This window comes from Macrosteles quadrilineatus, unplaced genomic scaffold (genome assembly GCF_028750875.1).
Source record: "Macrosteles quadrilineatus isolate MER2022 unplaced genomic scaffold, UCM_ALF_1.0 Scaffold_9__3_contigs__length_116548681, whole genome shotgun sequence".
In the NCBI taxonomy this organism is placed as follows: domain Eukaryota; kingdom Metazoa; phylum Arthropoda; class Insecta; order Hemiptera; family Cicadellidae; genus Macrosteles; species Macrosteles quadrilineatus.
Genome location: NW_026542602.1, coordinates 59,131,114 through 59,154,151, shown reverse-complemented (window position 1 = coordinate 59,154,151; position 23,038 = coordinate 59,131,114). Strand labels below are relative to the sequence as shown.

Genomic DNA, 23,038 nt, shown 5'->3' with positions numbered 1-23,038 from the left:
TGATTCTTTTGATTCTAAAGGCATGATATTTGTTGAAGTTACATTTTCTGTTTGATATTATATTTTTGTACCATTACTTAAAAAAAACTATATTTATGTTTTTTAGTTTAATTTATGTAGGTTTAATTTTCACGTGTTTAACTTATATTAGATTAATTACAGTCATTTAAATATTTATCAGTTATTTACTGTCAATAGCTGCAGTCAGTGTTTTGCTCAAAAGTAGTTCAATGGCCCTTTAGCAGAGTATGCTGTAATTTATATTTCCTCTTTAATACTTTGATTGTTGATAAGGACATAAAAGATGTAGTTTAAAATAAGTTGCCCTTTTACTTTGACTTGATTAAAAAGTTGTTAAGAAATAACAACACTGAGATACATAGCAGCACAATCTATTTAATTGTCAATGGCTTAATAATCATCTAAGTTATTTTTATTTTAAAATTGGCTACAACTTAAGCATGAATTAATTTCCTGTTTATATTGTATAAATAATTATTTTTAGTTACCTTCCTTTTATGTTTAGTTTGGTTGGAACGGCATAGGCCCAATTTAGTTTATTATCTTTCAAATTATTATTTGCTTACTGTCAGCCTATAGATATATTTTGTGTTGCATTCTAATTATGCAGAATATAATATGCTTGGATTATGTTCTAACTAGATATTTTTTGCGTAAAAGGTATTATATTTGCATGTAAAGCATTATAATGGAAATTTAAGCTGTGGTATCTTACTTAATTATTTTAAAAGCAAAGTGATGGATGAAATTTAAATACAGGTTAGTTTACTCGACATTTATGTTTTAAGAAATATTTCAGGAATTCAGTTACCAGATTATTCTTACAGACGTTTCTTTGCCTATTTCATCAGCTGCTAAAATATAAAGTGCTTATAAAGTGGTTCTGTTCATAATCAAAATAAAATTGTTCTCATGGAAAAGTAATGAAAACTGTTAATTTAAAAAATAAGTATCTTAAAATAAGCAAGCAAAGGTAAAAACCAAGATTGTAAAGTTTTTTTTTAAGTTTATATAAACATTCTAGGTTTTTTATAATTAAGGTAAATTCTAATTGAAAAGCAGTGCAACGTCAACAGAATGTTGTGTATTGGGATATAAATTGAATTTTTGTTATGTGATTTCTTAGATCTTTGTAAATTATATTAAATTTTAGCAAAATGTTTTAGCGACTATTAACATTATAAGAAACCACCTTTATAACAATAAAAATAATTAGGTTTGAACAAACTTGTAAAATTGTTATGTCTTTGTTCTACAGCAGACTACAATGTGTAGTAAGATGTCAAATTTAAAAATAATTTTTAATATATGTATAAATAAAAAATATTGTATAGGAGGTAACTTAAAATATAAACGAGTTATAGTTTAGATGTTTAAAGATATCAAGTTAACCCTTTCAGTGCTATGAACCGATATATCGTTGTTTTAAAAAATCTCTAAGGGATATAGAGAGGAAGGTTATTTTAACAAAACCTATCTCTCTGATATACGTATTGTAGATCTACGTTGAACATACATTATGTTTACATATAATCTACGGATATTTAATGTCCATGTAGACCTTAAATCGATGTATATTGTACGTTAACAAGTGGGGAAATTTGAGCGTATATTATACGTACATTTTACGTAACCTATCTCTCTGATATACGTATTGTAGATCTACGTTGAACATACATTATATTTATACATATAATCTACGGATATTTTATGTCCATGTAGACCTTAAATAGACGTATATTCTACGTCAACAAGTGGGACATTTGAGCCTATATTATGCGTACATTTTACGTAACCTATACGTATTGTAGATCTACGTTGAACATACTCAACAAGTGGGACATTTGAGCGTATATTATACGTACATTTTACGTAACCTATACGTATTGTAGATCTACGTTGAACATACATATAATCTACGGATATTTTATGTCCATGTAGACCTTAAATAGACGTATATTCTACGTCAACAAGTGGGACATTTGAGCCTATATTATGCGTACATTTTACGTAACCTATACGTATTGTAGATCTACGTTGAACATACATTATATTTATACATATAATCTACGGATATTTTATGTCCATGTAGACCTTAAATAGACGTATATTCTACGTCAACAAGTGGGACATTTGAGCCTATATTATGCGTACATTTTACGTAACCTATACGTATTGTAGATCTACGTTGAACATACATTATATTTATACATATAATCTACGGATATTTTATGTCCATGTAGACCTTAAATAGACGTATATTCTACGTCAACAAGTGGGACATTTGAGCCTATATTATGCGTACATTTTACGTAACCTATACGTATTGTAGATCTACGTTGAACATACATTATATTTATACATATAATCTACGGATATTTTATGTCCATGTAGACCTTAAATAGACGTATATTCTACGTCAACAAGTGGGACATTTGAGCCTATTTTTATACGTACATTTTACGTAACCTATACGTATTGTAGATTTACGTTGAACATACTCAACAAGTGGGACATTTGAGCGTATATTATACGTACATTTTACGTAACCTATACGTATTGTAGATCTACGTTGAACATACATATAATCTACGGATATTTTATGTCCATGTAGACCTTAAATAGACGTATATTCTACGTCAACAAGTGGGACATTTGAGCCTATTTTTATACGTACATTTAACGTAACCTATACGTATTGTAGATTTACGTTGAACATACTCAACAAGTAGGACATTTGAGCGTATATTATACGTACATTTTACGTAACCTATACGTATTGTAGATCTACGTTGAACATACATATAATCTACGGATATTTTATGTCCATGTAGACCTTAAATAGACGTATATTCTACGTCAACAAGTGGGACATTTGAGCGTATATTATACATACATTTTACGTAACCTATACGTATTGTACATCTACGTCGAACATACATTATATTTATACATATAATCTACGGATATTTTATGTCCATGTAGACCTTAAATCGACGTATATTGTAGGTCAACAAATGGGACATTTGAGCGTATACTATACGTACATTTTACGTAACCTATCTCTCTGATATACGTATTGTAGATATACGTATTGTAGATCTACGTCGAACATACATTATATGTATAATTTATGTATGTGTGCTGACAGGGAATTTTGTTTTGAATTATTGATATAAATAGTATGTCAATCCTGTGGGTATTGAAAAATGTCCATCTATAATCTTTTTTCTCCTCGCATTAACTTGATTTTAAACCAATGCATAATGATGATTCCAACTAAATCAAAGTTAAATTCAATATTACATTGTAAACTATATGTCTTTTGATCTTATGAGTTTCTGGTTTCAAACAATGCTATCAGAATATAAAAATGTATAGGAAAACCAGGAAAATTACAACAAAAACTAATTATATTTTCTTATTGTCTTGATATTCAAAATTAGCCTAACTAATAAAATAGTGACAACATTACAGTTAAAATTCAACATCAGATAGCGCTACAGATGGTTGTTCAATGTGTTACCAGGTAGCAGCACTAGTTAGTCAAGGACTATTTAGATGATATTTTTCAGTTGAAACACAACAGTGATCATAAATGTGTTCTTGAAACTTTGCTGCAAAACATTATTTTCCCTAAAATGGCTATATTACGATAACCTCGTCCAACTAAATCAAAGTTAAATTCAATATTACATTGTAAACTATATGTCTTTTAATCTTATGAGTTTCTGGTTTCAAACAATGCTATCAGAACAAAAAATGTATAGGAAAACCAGGAAAATTACAACAAAAACTAAGTTTTATTTAATATTTACTCCAAATACCGGGATTAATCTTTGTTATATATTTTCTTATTGTCTTGATATTCAAAATTAGCCTAATTAATAAAATAGTGACAACATCACAGTTAAAATTCAACAACAGGTAATGGAATTGAAAGGCAAACAAAAAAGCCTTACGAAATATGAATTATTGCCCTAGCACTGAAAGGGTTAAAATAACATAAATTTATTTTATGATTTATGTTCAAGCTGCATTTTAGGAAATAAATAACGTATTTGTTCTCTTAAATATCAATTAAGAACAATATAGTTTCAGTTCCTACTCAGTATTAAATACACTTGACAACTTATGTACAATATATCTTTCAACCAGGCCAGCTGTCCTTGATCATCGGGCTTTTAATAAATGCTCTTGACTAAATAAAAGTTTTGTGACAAAGCCCTAAAAGGCATTTCACTCCATTCTAAACTTATTGTATTCATTATCGTTTTCAATTAAGATGGAGATGCTACTATGTATGAAGTATTTTAACCCAAATATGAATGAAGAATGAGTGTAGAATGGCTTGAGATGCCTTTTGTAGCTTTTCTTTGTTACTGACTAGGATATGCTTTTTCATTATTCAGGACTATATAAAAGCCCAAGGATTAGGACAGCTGGGTCCAGTTTAAAACACGCCTAGGGGATGTTGCTGACTCTAAAGCGATGATAATGTAATTGAGAGCTAGTTTTGGGCTGTATTTGACGTATGATATTCTGTTGACAGCTTCGCCGATGTCGTCGCCCATCAAGAGTTCCCCAGCTAGGACCCCGGCAGGCCAGACCAAGGGTCCATGCTGCACAGCTCTCTACGACTTTGATCCCGAGAACCCTGGAGAGCTTGGCTTCAAGGTGTGTAACTGTTTTGAGTTATAGTGGTAATCTATATATTTAATTCCGTAGGTGAATCGGTCCTTACAAAATATCTCGAGCTAGGAAAAAGGTAGCATGGCTGTTGAGCATTAATTTTAAAGCTTAAGGTCCAAGGACGGTGGGAAAAATATCAGAAGTGTCGAAAATTACCCCTGCTCTTCCCCACAGGCCGTATACATCCAGTCATTTTGTAATGGAAGTACTGCTACAGTGTTTCCATAAGCTGTTTTAAATATACCAGATAATGTAAACATTGCTTAATTGTATGTTTATTGATTTTAGTGTTCTGGTTTTAGGTTAGAATGGCAATGCAGTGTTTAATTAAATGTATCAGGTTAGGGGAAGACCACGACTAAATTTGTAAAAAAAGTGTGTATTTAATTTCAATTTCAATTTGTATACATAACTAAAAAGCTTTGGTCCCCTAGTTCTTTATTGAATTTGACTTATGGAGGTTACAAAACATTGAGGTGACTCTAAATAAATACAGGAGAAGAATTTTAATGAATGTCAAATGGCTGGTTAGGATAAAGTTCAGCTAGCTTGCCTAAGAAAAACGTAATTAAAAATTTTAGTGTTCAAAAAATTCTTAGAGGAAAAGAATAGTGGACTTTATTTCCTAAAGCTCCACAATAATAATCTTTCAAGTTTACAGTAAAGGCTAGAGTCCAAACTCTGAACCAATTGGGACCGGGCTTCATTCGCTATTCATTCGTTAAATTATATGCTTTTATGTCTCTAGTCATGTTTGGTATATTATAAAGCTTAGATTAAAAGATACAAATAAATGTTGTTGTACTTGCATTTATATTTTGCTACGTTCCCAGGTTCAGTCCCAAAATGATACTTTAGTTACACAATTAAATTATCAAAGTCGACAACAGCCATTCAGATTGTTGACCCTACTGTTCATGCACAACTTATCTTTTCACACTTATTGTCAATTAATTACTGTTTGGTTCTAAGAAAAGTTGTAAGCTTTTTAATTGTTCGTAACTAAACTGGGTCTAGAGCCTTTTAGTGAATCACACTGATTAAAGTAACAGATGGTTTGAGCGATGGACAAAGCTACAAAAGATATTTTACTCACCCAATGCTTAGGCAATATTCATTAGGTTTAAATACACCCTTGTTTTGTCTCCATTTTTTTAAAGTGATGTATTCAAATCACAATTTTGTTAAGTTAAGTATCTAAGTGTTAATCTGTTTTTAGGAAGGGGACACGATAGCGCTACTGAACAAGATCGATGAGAACTGGTTGGAAGGAAGCGTCAACGGTCGCACAGGCTACTTCCCAGTGACTTACGTTCAGGTCGTCGTTCCGCTGCCGTAAACGTTGTAACTTCTGCTCCCTGCATCACTGCAACCGTCATTCCGCAAACGTTTACGCTACTACATTTGTAAAGGTTTCGTTTGTACTGTCGCATGTCGAGATCGGCGTGATGAAGGTATTTTTGTTATCTAATTGTATTTTTACATCAAATCATCTCCGCACTGGCGTGATTGTGTATGAATCGTACAAAGTACGTAAACCTAGAATTTTTTTCAATTTTATCATTTTTACAGATTTATATTTTACTGGTTTAACCACTTTTTGCAGTTGTTTTCTATAGTTATTTTATGTATACAATACAAGAATCATTTATGGATCCTTCTTCATTTAGTATGTCAGAAATCATTAAACGCATATCGCTTACTACTAGCTGTCATTCGGAGTTATTTCGCTAAGTTAGACTTAAGAGTTACAGTATTGTACGTTTAATACATATATTTTGAACGCTTGTGCAGTGATGCCAGGATTCCGAGGCACAGTTTAAGTAGGTAGATGCTGTTTTGTTTGCGTCCTTCACATCATCATGTATATATTGTATTTAGACTACCAACTATTTCTTTTAGATTAACATACGTATCATTTAGCAAATGTTAAGACTGTGTTATATACATTCTTGATTTAGATGTAGTCAGATTTGATTGTTATAGTATTTAAGAGGAGGAATCGTTTGGCTGGATACCCCAATTGTTATGAAAGAATTTGATAACTTTGAATATCAGGAATCAATGCTATGAGATGTATCAACTGTTTAAATGTTTGTATACTGAGCGGAAATTTTACTACTATCATCAACTGGTTTTTGTCAGATCACATTGAGCCCATTTAATTAAGGGGGTTTTCTCCTTAAGGGAGTTTTGTTCTTAAGGGCTGATGGTTTTTTATTTGATAATCAATATTTTCCCATTAGTTATAACTATTTAGGTGAGTTGTTGGTTCAGTTAATACCGCCATTTTCTTCGGGCCCAAGGCAGCGATGTCAAGGGTTCGGATCCTGGTCCCTGCCACTACTTTTTATCAGTACAGTTCCTCTCGTACTGTACCGGCTCACCCTTTGCTTTGCTGGATACGTTTCATAGGCTCGAGGCCTATTTGGACAAGCAAATACAAGGTAAAGAGGTTGGTGGCCTATTTTAATAGGCCACCAACCTCTTTAAAAAAAATATATTTTATTTATAAAATATATCTATTTATAAAAAATATCTATTTATTTATTTTCAACAATACAGCAATATTTGTGAGACTCATAGTGTGTATCAATGCTTGTTAACCTTGTTAACAATGCTTGATTGTTACAGGCAGCTAATAGTTATGTTTTGTGTCCGAGTGTGATTGATGATGTTACTGTATTTGGAAGATAAATTATTTCCCCTTAAAACCTTCCTCTGAAAATTCTGTAACAATGTCTAACTATTGACACGGAATTGAGGTAGACAAATTGTAGATTGTAGCACTTTTGAATAACGTAGACAAAGATTCCTCCTCGATTTAGAAACTTATTAAAGTGATGATTTAAATAAACATAACTTACTAAACACTATACCATAAGATTTGCCATATTGGATTAATGCCTGGACTAGCTAGCCATCAGTTGTTAACTTTTATCAGATATTTATATTGTTGTTGCATTTCATCTTCAAGTAAACTTGCAATGTGAAGGGTGTTTCACTTTATGGAATTATTAGTCACATTCCATAAATAATGTGAAATGATCAATTTGGAATTTATTGTCTCCATTTAGTATATCAGTATTTAGCATCTAAAAAATTACTATAATTGTATAGACTACTTGGTACTGAAACCTGTAACTTTTGAAAATTTGTTATTGATTTGGGGCAGGGTTTTAACACACTCAAAATGTTGTATGGAGTTGTAAGTTGTAAGTTTTTGTAAGGTAGCTTGGGGATTCTGTCCTTGGGAGCTCGGTTCAAATCTCGACAGTCACTATTTTTTATTGCTGTGTAATGCCTTGACCTAATGGTTCAAAGTCTACTTTAAGCTGTGAAAAAAGGTTGGTTTCTTAGGCAAGGAGAACTGATTGTGTATTGGAACTGTTTCTTTTAAAGCCAAGCAATTTTGAAAGTTTAAATTCATATTTTCCACTAAGTTTTACAGAATATGAAGTGAAGCACCCAGTGTGTATGGTTCATGTGTTCAAGTAGATAGGCACTTTAGCTAGTCTGTATCGTCTGAATGTTGCGGAAATTCTTCACTCTATGCTCCACCGCCTACTTGGCTGTGTCCTGACAAATACTACGTTGCTGACTTAACGAATTTAGTCATAAACGGTATTAGCAAACGGACACTTCCTCCCATTGGCTTGTCAAAGACCTTTATAATTGGTAAGCAGTGGGAGTAACTATGATGTTTTTAGGCAAAATCACCAAGGCTGAAATTTTTACAGGATGTGAGTTTGTACCATTTTGTTTAGAGTTTAGAGTCCATTACACAATCTGACGGACACCGCTGGGTGGCGGAGGAGCGAGTGCGTGCGTGATATGTATCCCTCCTGCATGTCACGCTGTTTGACAATACTCCCGCCACAGACAATATGCCCGGCCTCTAGTCGTTATAGATGTCTCCCGTCTCTCCTGGGCTGGTCACTTCTCTAGCTGTTTAAACGATTGTTTTACTGATTATCATAGTCCGAAAGTGTTTTTTTCTAAAAAACAACAACAGTGGCCAGTCAGAAACGTTTTCTCTACCACATGTGTCACTTTGGGTATATTTTTGTGGTTTACATTTGCTGGTTGTATTGTACAGCGCTGTGAATGGTTATATTTTCTACTACGACGTACAGTACAGTCGTATAGTTGAAGCAGTGCTGGCATAGCCGAGCTTCTCAGAATGTAAGGTGCATGAGTGCAGCCTGCTGTATGCTTTATACGATAAAATTATGTAAATATCATCGATGTCGATTGCCTCCATTTTGTGTAAATTTTAAATTTAGTACGTTATTTACGATCGAATATATAATTTTAGACTCTAATGTGATTTCGTTAAGCTCTAGATGTATAAGTAGGTAATTATTTTATAGTGCATGGCCTGTTTTTTTATTCAACCGTTGTTATTGTTGGATTATGTTGATTTTTTAAACGTTTGAACAATGTCAATGAAGAAAGCAATTTAACTTTTATATGCCTTCTGTATCATATGAAATTGATATTTTGTAATTATAGACATGGAGTCGAGGGTAATTGAAAACAAATTTATTAAGAGAGATATAGAGTATTTTGTAAGAATTGACAGTTGTCCTAGTAAATTGCTTTACACTTATAAGTAGTTTTGGTGTATTATAATGTTGGAAAGATGCCAATGCCGGTTACCGCTCTTATTTTTGAGTACAGTATTAATATTTAAACGCATATACGAGACCTAGAATTAAATGTTATTTATATTTTCAAAACATTAACTATATCCTCTTAAATGTTATCAGATTAACTGGGGTGCTTTTATACCATTTTTTGGCATAGAGGACAGTTAGTGCTTAAAAGCTATAAGTGCTTGCACTAAATTGATTTAGTACCAGTTAAAATGAATAGGCGGAAATAGAAACATAATATAGAAATTGATGCTTTTAAGGTGCTCAAAAGTTTTTGTTTGCAATGGAAAACACAATGTTTGAATAGTTTCACATGTTTTATTGAATTTTACACAATATTTTATGTCATTGTTTTTGCATGACTGTGTGCTACTCGAATCTATCCTGTTGATTCTCCATAAAGTCTGTATCTGTTAAAAAAATTAAAGTGAAATATATACAAAAATATTTTAATTGTTGTTACCTGTTTCCCAGTTACCCAATGCGTTGTGTACTACATAACACTTCCTTACACTATGTACATTATGGAAGATACAATAATTATATGATAATTGTAGCTTTCTGAGTTTCATTACACCCTGCTGCCTAGGTCAATCTAAGCGATTATAACAATGCGTTTTGGGACTAAAGTTTGGCTGTATTCTTTGAACCTAACAAGTTGTTTTTTCATAATGGCAAAACAAGATGGAATGAGGCTAAGTGGAATACACCCGGTGCTGGATTTGTGGCGGAACAGCGTTCCGATTCCTCTCTTTCGGAATGATAAATATATTTGCATAAATAGTACTGCAAATATAGGTACTGATCACATTAAATAGGTTACAGTTCTAGCACATCATTTTTTTTAAATCAAGCACTACAGCCTACAGATTGTGCATCACATTGCTTACATTGGGGTTAAATTCCTCAGAAGCAGGATGAATGGCCATAGAATAGACAATGTGTTTACCTGATACAAAGACAACAGTTATTGGTGCAACAGTTTTAATGACCAGTCACAACTGAGAAAGTGGGAATTATCTTCTAGACAATTCCAAACCTAAGGTAACATCTTCCATCCAACCCACCCAACAAGCAGGCTTACATACTTATTTACATATATACAGTGTATATAAAAGATCAATTGAAACTGTGTTTTGAAATTTTGTTCTATTGGCAATTCTTTTTCAATAACTCTCTGGACACCATATTATACCTGAAGAAAACTTTTCCTTAGCTGAAAATGCAGCAAGTATTTTTTCCACTATTTTCCCTAAAAAAAACCTTGGCCCCTATGCTCTATTCTATGTAGTACCGGTACTCTATATTGTTTTTCAGTTAAGTTGCTCATACAAAAGTATTTTGTAAACAAATTTATATGACAAAACCACAAGAACACAATGGCAGAGAGATAATCTAATAGTATAATATTCCATGTAGTTTTCATTACACAATCTGACACTTCCTTTTCATCACAATAAATTAGGAATTGTTTCAAAGGTGCAAGGTCTATGTTCTTCAGAACAATTGGATATTTGTTTTGCAGTTATAAATTTATAAACCTACTAACTTTAAAATATAATTTAGTATAGATGTAGGCCTATACCTAACTTATCTTTCAGTCTCCATCCAAAGACATTTATTAATTAGAAAATTAAAGGAATTACCAACAAAGTGTTGTAATAGGCTAATAGGTTTTATAATAAAATACAAATGCTGTAACAATAATTAAAAAAAATTGTAATATATTTTATTGCTCTTCTTAGTAATAACATCCAAACAACAAGACTATTTGCTTGCCAATAACTTACAAACATTACTAAAAAAATTTAGGTGATGAAGTTACATTTGAAAAAATTGTGTTATCACATTAAAAAAACCCCATTCACTTGACCTTTACAATACAAATTACTAGCAGGTTTTAAATAATAATCTGTAAATAATTTGTGATAAGACTACAAGGTAACAGTAGTTAATAGTGTAATAAAATATATAATATTACTATAACAATAAAGGACAGATTTTAAAATGTTTTATTGCTTTTGAAGCAATCTGAAATCGAACTAAACCATTCATTTCCATTTTACATCACAGGTAGATATACATATAATAAATTATTTAAAAAAATATATCAGTCTTAAATTAACAAGTAAAAAAAGGGATTCTTGGAGATAAAAAAAGGGTGTTACATACAGCAAATTAAAAACATCAAAGGCACAATCCAGGCATAGCCTAAGTTAAAAAGTTCAATTATACTTATGTATAATATATTGTAACAAGAGGATTTCTTGAAAATATTTTAATTGATTATGCTAAAATATAGGAAACTGGGACTATACCATAAGCTTACTTGTACAGCTAATTTAATAGATATAGAACGTCTTCCCAAATTGATTAATCATCATCTGAAGACAATTTTTACATCAGTTCCACCCAATTCATGTAGGTTCAGTTGGTGTAAATTAATTGTTTACAGAAGACTCTTTACAAACAATACAGAATATTGTGAAATTTCACATGAAATAAAAGTCAAATCTGCTGCCATTTAAATCTAAATACAGGTCTGTGTTTTCCATGTTTTCAAAGTTCCGAAATGAGCAAAATATATTTAATAGGTTAATGATACTATGTTAGTCTACACATCTAAATTAGTAAAAACACTTATTGCAAACACTGGTTACTGGTAGTATGGCGAAAAGTAGCAGGTGCAACTCACCCGGGAAGGTGTCGAGGTACTCACATGAAATCCCACGTTTGGCAACCTCACACAGGAACTATCAAGCTCATACCGTAAACACCCACTTCCTGACCTTGTGGCATGTACCGTACTAATTACAACTGTTTTTAACCAAATAAAAGGATTTAATTATAAGCAATAGTGTCCTCTAGTTTTATAACCAAATATTAAAGCGTAAATCTTAAAATTTTCCCTGAAATTACTAGTGTTTAATGTTACTGACATGAAACAGAAACAAAATCTGACTTCAGTGTTTAATTAGGCCTATTCAAAGTAAATTATTCGAGTGATGCAAAGTTGTTTGATTATATGGATGGTTGATTTCCTAGCAAATGTCACCAGTAGTGAGAAACATGGATTGCATACATACTCTGTAAACATAGCCTAGGCAAGGATCTGGCACACATCATGATGGACCTCTCGCCGAGTGTGTACAATTTCCGGGTTCGCTTGATGTCCCACACTTCCAGCACAAAGTGATAATCCACTCCTCCGACCAGCAGAATGTTATTGGTCAGTAGATGAACTTCTATAACCTCAAAATCAACTGAGAAAAACACTAGTACTTTAAGCGTAACCAGATCGACTACAGTTACAGTGTTGCCACTTCCAAAAACTAGAACCTGGTTATTTGAGTCCAAAGCTTTCGGGTTCATGGGATTGTCAAAATGTTTTTCCGCAATTTTCTCCCCTGTAACTGAATTGTGGAAAACGTAGCTTCCACTGTTTTCCCACTGGTCGCACGGTAAAACCACCACTTTTTCCTCAAACAACATAAACGGGATTGAGTGGTTGGATTCCACATAAAACTGTGTATATTCTAGTTTTTTCAAATCGTAACTATAGATTTTACAGCGGATCCCTCCGAAGTTTCCTCTTGAGTTTAGGTAAAGAGCTATGAAGAGACAGCTTGAATTTCTTCCGGTGCAAATGTTTTCCACACTTTCGTCAGTCACAGGGATGATTTCTTCTTTCAGTTTATTTCCTGAGGTCAAATCCCAAATGTGCATAACTGAATCTTTACCGTGGGATTGCTCTATAATTCCGATGAAGTAGTTACCTACAACCTCATTCATACTAGTAAAATCACACGGGTACCAACCAATGTTGTCAGAGTACCACGTGGATATTTTATTAATATCGGGAATTTTATCAGAAAAATCTTCTTCTTTATCAAATATTCTACAAAGTTTCAGTGACACTACACCGTCAATGATTATATACACTTGTAATAGATTACACTGCACTATCAATAGGCTATCTCCAACAGCTTGGAAAAGTTGGGCGTTCATCTGCTGGAGTAAATATGGTACGGACTGGACTTGAAAAGGCGTACCTTCAATGTCCCACACATGGAACATGTTTTTATAACCTTCGTTCAATAAGAGATACTTGTTTATTAATTCCGTCTTATCGATGTTACCTCTAGAAAATTTATATTCCTTGCATCTGTTGTTTCTAAAATTATTGTATAAGTGAACTTCATGCATGTATTTCAGTCTGTAGTCACATATTGGAGTTAAGCTTTCACTGTCAATTTTTGTTATTTCAAATGCAGGACTAACGACGCATGTCATATTTTCCAAATCTAGTTTTGTACTGCAGTGCCTTTTCCATATTACATTTTTATTTACAGCATTTCTCCAATCACAATTGACCAGACAACATGATAAGAGATCTTCAACAGGCAGCAGACAAAATATTTGTTCAGTTACTTCTTCGGGTAAATTCAAAGGATCCATTAGAAACCTAAAATAACAGTAATTATTAGTACTGTAAAATTAAATTTGGTTGATGATTAGAAGAAGAGGATGAGGCCTTTACTTATTAGAAATACCCCTTCCGCAGCAAACCTGCAGGCAAAGCGAACTTCCATTTGCCTGATTTGATTTTCAATTAAATCTATTTAAATAACATTAGGTTTTTTAACAAGTAGGGCCTCTGTAACCAATAACTGTAATCATATAGGCCTACTAGAGTATTTGTTTTTTAAGCTCTATAAAATGACTTATAGATAAATTGGGAAATTTTATATTTTGAGGGTCAAAAAATAGGGAAAACCTATTTTTACCAACTAAATAATTGGTGTAAATGCCTGCATTTATGTGATCAATGTGTTGCTAAATTGCACCCGGTTTCAACTCAGAAAGGAGTGATTGTCAGGCCAGTACAGATGTCTTCTTGCTTCATTCGAAGATCGTCAATTCATAATAAATAAATATACATTTAACACATGTTCGTGTACGTGTGCGTGTTAAATGTATTTATTTATTATGAATTGACGATCTTCGAATAAAGCAAGAAGACATCTGTACTGGCCTGACAATGACTCCTTTGTGAGTCGAAACCGGTTGCAATTTAGCAACACATTGATCACATAAATATGCAGGCATTTACACCAATTAATTAGTATTTAAATGTGATCAGGAGGCTAAAATTCAATATAATGAACTATTTTTGCCCCATAAAACACCTTTCCCATGGTCTGATCATGCTGGTTCAAGAACTCATTTAAGTTTATTCCGCTCAAATTATTATTAAATTTATCTTTATTAAATCTTTATTTTTATTAAATTTATCTTCAATACAAATTTTATCAAACCGATAAAGACCAGTCAACGGTCTTACCGTGCCACCTACGGTAATAGCTATTTCCCGTATTTAGGGAAATTTGCTGAAAAGGATTTTGTGGGTACCTTACTGACAACAATAGAAGAAAATGCACAGGGCGGATCCAGGATTGATACAAGATGGGGGCTGGTGTTTCACCTCTCAGCGACAAAAGATGGGAGTTCGGGATACCCCCTCAGAAAAAATTTTTGACCTTGGGTCATAAAAGTATATTTTAATTTTAATTTACTTAATAACCGATGTACCAGTACTTGAATTTCCAGTATAGTCCTAGAGTTGTCCAGGTTGTCTTAAAGTGTTGTTTTATCTAGTGTAAACTGGACATCCAAATGGGTGGGGGGGTTAAAATTGTGAGTAAGTTAGTTGCAAGACATGTGAAATTAGAATATTAGTTTTGTTGATAGGCCTATTTAATTAAACGTAGAGGATACGAGTCCGGTAACCGGACGTGAATTAGGGGTCCGGCAGTTACTGTCATATCTTAACCTAACTAACCAAACTGATAATGAAAAAATCAAATGATGGTTAAATTCTGTTCATGAAATAAAATTATGAATGCCCCAAATTCTAACAAAAGATGTAGGCCTACAGTTAAAATGAAATGGCATTCTAAGCCAAATCTTTGACAAAAATCTAGTGTCACCGATGGGATTCGATTTGGATAGCTCTTAGACATCAGCCGAGTACTCTACCCACTGCACCACAAACACTGATAGCTGCACTACGTATCACTGCGGTAACGGGGTTCCGGGCCCCCACATCACCACCGGGACGTCACTGCCGGACGCCCAAGTTAATCCACGTCCGGTTACCGGACGCGGATCCTCTGCGTTACCGGTAGGCTAATTAAAATGGGAAATTCTGAGAAAAGGAAATTTTTTTAAGAAAATGTTTTGGTCTTAAGTTGCTAAAATGTTAAACTTAGCCTATTATGGTACCCCTAGTAAATTTCCCCATGGGGAAGTAGCTATTACCGTAGGTGGCACGGTAAGACCTGGGCCCAGGACCAACTTACTTTTTTCATTTTGATGTGTCCAGAACCTAAAAACACTAGGCCTAGGCTTACCTAACTTATTCGTTTAAATTGTTATAAGTTAGGCCTAGGCCTATACCTTGAGAACAGACAGTAGGCTAGGCCTACTACTAATTAGTCAACTTGGTGTTTGATAGTGCATTAAAAAAATACATAGGTCTGTGTGTGTGTGTGAATGTGATAACTCAAACAGACTAATTTTGATCGGGTTTTGATGAAATTTGTTTTGAAAATGGAGGGCGGGATGGACTTGAACGAGTTTGTAGTGGGATTAGGCCTCTATTGAGTTGGGGGGGTTACAAGCCTTGATAATCTTTAGGCAACGTGGGTACCTACACTTCCATATCTGTTGGCACAAACAACCGAATGAGTAATATTGATTGTACGATTGTTTAATACGATATATCGAATAATCGATGTAAGTTAAAAATCGATATTTTCATTCGGTTGTTTGTGCCAAAAGATACTTTATGGAAGTGTACCCGGCAACGTATTATAAGAACACCTTTGGCTACTGTACGGATAGGCCTACAGCACAACTAGACATTCCATCCCCATCTCAAATTTGTCGCCAGTTTTTTAATCAAAACTAATTTTTAACCGACTAAAAGAAAGTGACAGTATTTTCTACTGAATACCAACAAAATAATTAATGTTGACCCAGACACAACCAGCCAAACCTAGGCTTAGTTAAGTAGGCTGTGACATCTAAAACGTTTTGTTTGGATTGGCTGTTTTGTTAAAAATACTTACTTACCAATTAAAGTGACATAAATGAGCATGTAGATTTTTCCTTAGTCCACTAAATAACACCAATAATTGAGAAACTTTGGCTTGCTATTTGGCTGTATCATAAGGGAAGATGATGATAGGGTCTACAAACTGATCCCATATTTGTCGTTAGGCTAGGCCAGTCAATTAAAAACTTGCTATCGAAACAAATACGAATAAAATCCGTTTGAATTTAAACCAAAATTAAAGAGCATAATAGGCAAACTAAAAGTGACAGATTTCATGCAGAAATAGGCAAATAGGTTAGAGTAGAGGGAATGGGGAACATAACCTAACTCTGAAACTAGGTTGCTATGCTAGATAACGAAAAGAGAGAAGCAGAAGAAATGTTTATTTTTGTATGCGCTCGCACTTGGGGACAGAAAGACAGGAATTCAATTTAAGTGAGTAATAACGTATGGGAGCATTGAGTATGTATATTACGAACCAAGAAAAAACGTTTGTTGATAATTGTTTATTTAGTATAACCACGGTAAGTTATAGCGTAAGAAAATTTTGTAGGGACTCGCCTTAAATAAATTGTCTACACCTACTAACAGTAGGCCTACTGTTAGTACTGTAGTGTAAGTATTTTATGTATGCTTTTGCTTATCTAGATCACCAATGAAATCCTATTTAGTGGTTCATTAAAACTTAAATTAAGTCTAAGTTTTCAGTTATTAAAAATTAAAAAATGGCCTTCAAATTCAAATATAATATTTATTATGGAAATTACAACTGATTAGCCTCAAATCAAATCAAATATCATTTATTCCATGAAAATTAAATGGTTACAGAAATTACAATGATGGCTAAGTCTCACCAAGTTAAAAAAAACTCGTCGGTGAGGTCCAAATTGATGCATAAAGCTAACAAACAAAAAGTTAACATTTTTTAGTTTTTTTTTAACAAAGATAGTGCACCACAAACACCGATAGCTGCACTACAAAAATACTATTTTTACGGTGGTTTTTGTCGCTTTAACTTGCAACAAAGTAATTGACAGCACACTAAAAAATCTAAATGTAATGACATAAATAATTTCTTTATATCCTTATGTCAGGTTCTTATGCTTTATCCGTTATGGCCTTCACTGAGACAATATGCAAATACAATCGTCTTTCGTCATAGAAGTACTATACCACCTGGTTAATCAACTGCCGAAGTTGAACTCTATTGATTCCCATGGCAGGTTTGTAAAAGCAATGAAGTTGGAGGTGTTGGCTTGGCTGCTACACTACCGAAGGAATGTCTACCATTCGTGCTCCTGCTCCTGGTGGCAGCATGCTTTCTCAACTTGCTTAAACTCAATTTTTACAGAAAACCTCACGTTCTGGGTTCTGGGGGATTACAACGGATGGTCACTGGCCTTTCTCCAGCCGTCATTTCTTTTTCTTCCTGGCTTTGAAGGCTCTTCACATTGCTACCTTACTTACTTGGTCCAATCCCAATGCCGGTTCTGGTGTTCTGCTTCGTTTCCCAACTTCAAAAGTCTTTTTTGGGTACGGGTTGAGCATGAGCATGGTCTACTTGTTTATCTATAATTAGTTTTTAAGAGGTTTGTGGCCCTTTCATTTGTCCGCCCATACAACCTACATACCTGTGTGAAGCGTAGACAGCAAAGCAAGGAGTAAGCCAGTACAGTACAAGGGCGAAGTGTACCAATAAAAAGTAGTAGCAGGTGTACTACCTTGTACCAAAGCATCCGAACCCATCACGATATCGCTGCCTTGGGTCTGAAGTCCTCAGTGGTAGCGACTTACCAAACCACGTTTTCAATACATTTGTATCGCACTCTTCCTCCCTTTAAGGTTCTGTTCAGTGGTTCCACTCCAGACCACCAATCTACATCCCATGTGGGACACTATCAAGGCATAGTATGTAGTCATAGGTTCCAAGAGGAATCTCTCAAACGTGCGTCGCGACGCAGTTGAAGTTTTCAACGTGTACAAAAACAACGCATTTATTTTGATTGCTTGTGTTCCGAGAATGCGCGTTGCAGCGTGCTCTCTGGTTGTAACGCCTCCATGTGTACGTAGACTATGAATCCCATAGACCAAAGTTGACGAAAATAGACATGGGAGTTTTTCGCTTTGCCGAAGGTCCACTGTTTGTAGATGCTATTCTTATGAACAGTGGAATCGCTAAATGGATCTAAGTGCCAGAAACGAAATGTTTCAGTAAGCAAAAAACTATTTCACTTCTATTAAAATTATTTTTAACTGTCAAAGAAATTACTTTACGATGCAAAACAAATATAAGCCAAGTATTTTTTAAAGAATAACAAACCAAGGAACCTTTTATAGTATTAGTTTAACGGAAAAACTTAAGTCTAATATGTTCTTGCCAATCAAATAGATCTAAGTACCAATCAGTGTAATCACTGAGTTTATTGACTCAACTCATAGCCACCTCTCAACTCCAATACTATAGCAAATGTTGAGTTAAGCGCCTGACGACCAATGTACGCAGCACATGCACATATAAGAGCTGCATGTAGCGTTGCACATGTTGAAGGCGCTTAGAAAAACTGCTATTTACACTGCAAACAGCCAAAATTATAACTGAACACTTCAATCAATACAATCGGTACAAAGATTTGTTTTAAATCAATGGCACTATCATAAGATTATGAAATAATACGAAGGATATTTTTAAGTTCGATACCTTACTATTGATGTAGATATTCTACTCCCATATTTAATTTGTAGCGCATTTCGTTTAATAATTGTATTAAATTAATTGTTAAACCACCGATAGAGATGTTGGTTAAATGGTTTAAATTATAGATTTATGTCTAATACGTAAAAAATGTCGACCAAATTAAACTCAAACGACCACTTCTTGCCACACAAATCATATTTCACATCAACTATCACAATATGGTATGTTTTGATACATCTGGTCCATTCTAAAACAGATTATTACCTACTAGCATAGTAGATGGCTTTACAAATTACAGTATCAATGTTGGAGCAACAACCTTTTAAAATACACAGTAGCGAATGGCACACTCGTCCCATGTTCTTTTTATTATAAAAAAATAGCAGTCCAAACATATGGGATGTCTGCACCTGATTGTTTGATGTTCATCATCGGTTTACAATAGCGCCCTGGTGCGAGTGTCGGCGTTTGAATCTAATCAAATCCAACCGATGGCCCTAGTCCGTCGGCCCGCGTGACCGAAGGGACCGGAACCAATCCTGCCAAATCACCCATGACCGCTTCCGGTCCAACATGGCCGCCGTTCCTCTCACCGAGTTATCAAATACCATGGTGTCGCATGACACTCGGGGATTAAAAAGCCTAAAAGAAAAAAAATACCTGTCCTAGTGGCGTGGTTATGGTGTTCGCCTCAAAAGGTTGCCAGTTCAATTTTGAAAAAAGTTCCAAGAGGGAATTCTCGACTATGCCCTCGTATTTTGGGCTATGAATTGATTTTGGGTAAAAAAAAACAGACGATCTTAGTGGTATTTAACAAGGTTTTAAACTTATTTAGGCTATTTAGCAATATTATCGTTAGCCTTCTTCGCCTTAAATATGCAGTGTAGTGTGGCACGGCGTGATACATTCTAATCTAGGATAGTAAGTTACATAAATATTGTTTTTGTAGTTTTATTTGGTTGAGCAAGGAAGCTTTGTAAGGGTTCGATCCACATATTTGGCCTACATGATCCAATGTGTTTCCCCATAGTTAGGCTACAATTAATATTATATTTCTGTGGTGCATTATTAATCCATCAATTATAGAGAGCACACAAACTATTACTTAAGTATACAAGACTATATGGTGCTGCTCTTGCGGCAATTTGATGAACTAATCTCAACGAGTTCATAACGGAGGGAGTTGTTCAATGTTTCCAGAAGTTTTAACAATAAATGCAAATAGACGAAAAAAGTACATAAAGAGTTTTCCCCAAAAATTATATTCATGCACATTGTAAAGAATAAACTTTTGCCAAAAATAGTTATACATTCCAGAAGTTAAACAAATAATGAATGTAAAAAGACGAAAATAAAAGTAGGTACATAAAAGTTTTCTCTAAGATCTCAACTTCATACACATTAAAAAAAATAACGACAGCGAACAAAATTTTTAAAATAATTATTCATTAACGAAAAATCACGCCTTGTATAGTTTTTAAAAATATCAACGAGTATTAATGAATGGAATAGTTAAAATACGCAAGGTAGATAACGGGCATTTAAACAGATAAGTAGGCGAAGGCACACGTTTATCTTATCTTTTTAAAGTCCGCTATCTTCTTTCTTTTTCTTCCTTGTCATTAAATATTTAAATTTATCTGCACGTCCTACTATGGAATGTCATTGATTTATCAGTTCATTCATTGACTTGGAATATTAGCGCTGTTTTGTTTTATTTTATTTGTAGGTAAATGTTTTTAATGGGAAATTCCAACTACTAATTTTGCGAGATAACAACTGGTTGATGTATTTTCTTTTCTCGTGTTTTAGTTCATTCAAATTGAGTATATTTTTTATAGTAGTGTTAGACACTTTGCTCCCTAATGTTTTGTGTGTTTTATGTGTTCATGTTTATTATTTTATTTGGCGTATATGTGTAAAATGTGAAGCGTATTTGTTTATGATGTCGAGTAAATTTATTTTACTTTTTTTTGTCGGTCCATTCCAAGATTTGTTCTTTATCCTGCCCTGATACTAAAGTAGGGTCTTATAAGTCCCAGTCTCGATAATTAAATATAAGGGCATTGATAAAGGATAGCGAATTAAATTGACCGTATGTCACCAAAATAAGATAAAGTAACTTGATTGCACGAATGACAACCGAATAATCGAATACTGTATTATGTGAAAGTACAAACAATTCGACAAAGAGATTCAATCACAGGGTTTGATTGCTGTGTTTCTTTGTTTAGTTGTATTGTGATGATTGTAATGTGGTACTAATGCAGGTTATGTTTTTGATTATATATTATCATAGACAGATTGTTGTCTATGGTATTATAATTATATGCCTTTTATATATATAGATATGTTTATATAGATATGTTTAGTGATGACCTCATGAGTTCTTTGCTGCTCATAGAACGCAAAAATGAATTGTGAAGAAAACTAACACTGTACACCGTACAAAAATTACAGTACTGTGCCACCATTGATCATAGAATCTACAGTTTACTACTTTTTTTACATAGCTTCCTTCGATTAATTTCACTCCGGTGGTTATCGGTCTACAATACAACTTTTGGACATAGGGAACTAAACAAATCAAAAAGTAAACGCCGAGAGTTTCTTTTTTACCACCAAAAAAAATTAGTAAAATCATTTTTGAACGTTTAAAATAAGGGGGGGGGGGTAAATCCTTAAGGATTTTATAAAATTTGGTACAATAGGCAAACCCATTACCGGGCATAACTAGCCTATATACGAGTAGACAATTTGTTAATAAGCTTTGCAAAAGCTATGTTTTGAGGGTTAGGCTATAGACCTAATATACAAAATTAACTATGCTTACTGCACCTCGCTGTGTAGGTCTATTGTTTTAACCTTGCTGACTTAGTGGGCAGCCTATTTTTTACCCCGATTGCAGCAAATCTGCATATTAATGAAGATTCCTGTCCTGTTGCGTTACCCATAAAATTCAATCCAAATTAGCTCATATTAAACAAATTTGATATTTAGATCATCATATAAACTTTACACCCAATGAGTAGGGCTTAGGTTTAAATACTAAGAAACACACAGGATATGTTTATTTTTATTTTCAATGCTTACAATGAAAATAGTAAAATCTGCTGAATTGTATGAAGATTGCTAGAGATCTAAACTTTATTCCCTAGAAGTAGGCTATATTATGGGAGACAACACACTGCAACAACTCTCTGGATAATAATGTAATAAGTGTTTTGTCAAACTGAGTTTAGAGTATTTGAGAACGACCTGAATTTTGAGCAGGAAAGGCTAAACCCCAATTTAGTTAACTGCTCGTCCTCAGACGTCCAAAAACGCCCAATACATCTCACCATTAGTTTGAAAGTGTCTCTACAGGTTCGATGGTTCCTGACACACCGGGCTACTTGTCAGTTCAAAATGTCATGGTGGTTGGCAAGATTTGTACCCGCACCTCCAGAACAGAAGAGCTACACTCTACATTGACAAGCCTCCCTGCATTGACTAGCCTAACTACATCGACAAGTACACAGAGTCTACTCAGCTACAACTACAAGCATCGACCAATCTGTGCGGTTATCTCCAGAGACAAACAAGAGACCGGAGAAAAGAGATCAATACAGACAGACAGAGGCAAGCGGAGTGTGATAATTAAATGTTTATTCATGACACGATAATCTGCCAGAGAGAAAAGGGGAGTGAGAAAGCCTAATAAAAACACTACTAAAATATGGCTGCTGGTACGGTCTAGTTTTTTCATGTATATGTTTTGTGGCACCCTTCATGTGCTAAAGGCCTTAACACGGTCGGGAGCTGGGGGGAGGGTCATTAAGTCGGCCCTGCAAAGAATTGAAGAGTCGTGCT

At 34.0% G+C, this 23,038-nt stretch overlaps 2 protein-coding genes across 9 annotated transcripts in view; one reads left to right on the top strand and one right to left on the bottom strand.

The window, feature by feature from the left end:
- LOC129002182 (endophilin-A) overlaps window positions 1-9,929 on the top strand; it is a 76,213-nt gene extending 66,284 nt beyond the window's left edge. For all 8 annotated transcript variants that reach the window (XM_054429803.1, XM_054429797.1, XM_054429798.1 and 5 more), the window contains 2 exons: window positions 4,574-4,698; window positions 5,933-9,929. In XM_054429803.1, coding sequence (XP_054285778.1) covers window positions 4,574-4,698; window positions 5,933-6,052 — 245 coding nt within the window. In that variant the 3' untranslated portion in view covers window positions 6,053-9,929. The remainder of the gene's footprint in view (window positions 1-4,573; window positions 4,699-5,932) is intronic.
- A 1,185-nt stretch (window positions 9,930-11,114) lies between these two features.
- On the bottom strand, window positions 11,115-16,767 carry LOC129002841 (uncharacterized). The gene is made up of 2 exons (XM_054430933.1): window positions 16,509-16,767; window positions 11,115-13,836 (listed from the first exon to the last, which is right to left on the bottom strand). The coding sequence occupies exon 2, from the start codon at window positions 13,827-13,829 to the stop codon at window positions 12,423-12,425; it is 1,407 nt and encodes a 468-aa protein (XP_054286908.1). The 5' UTR covers window positions 13,830-13,836; window positions 16,509-16,767; the 3' UTR covers window positions 11,115-12,422.
- Window positions 16,768-23,038: the final 6,271 nt, after the last annotated feature.

Excerpts from the sequence above, each read along its gene's own strand:
- LOC129002841 (XM_054430933.1), bottom strand. The coding sequence starts at position 13,829 with ATGGATCCTTTGAATTTACCCGAAGAAGTAACTGAACAAATATTTTGT.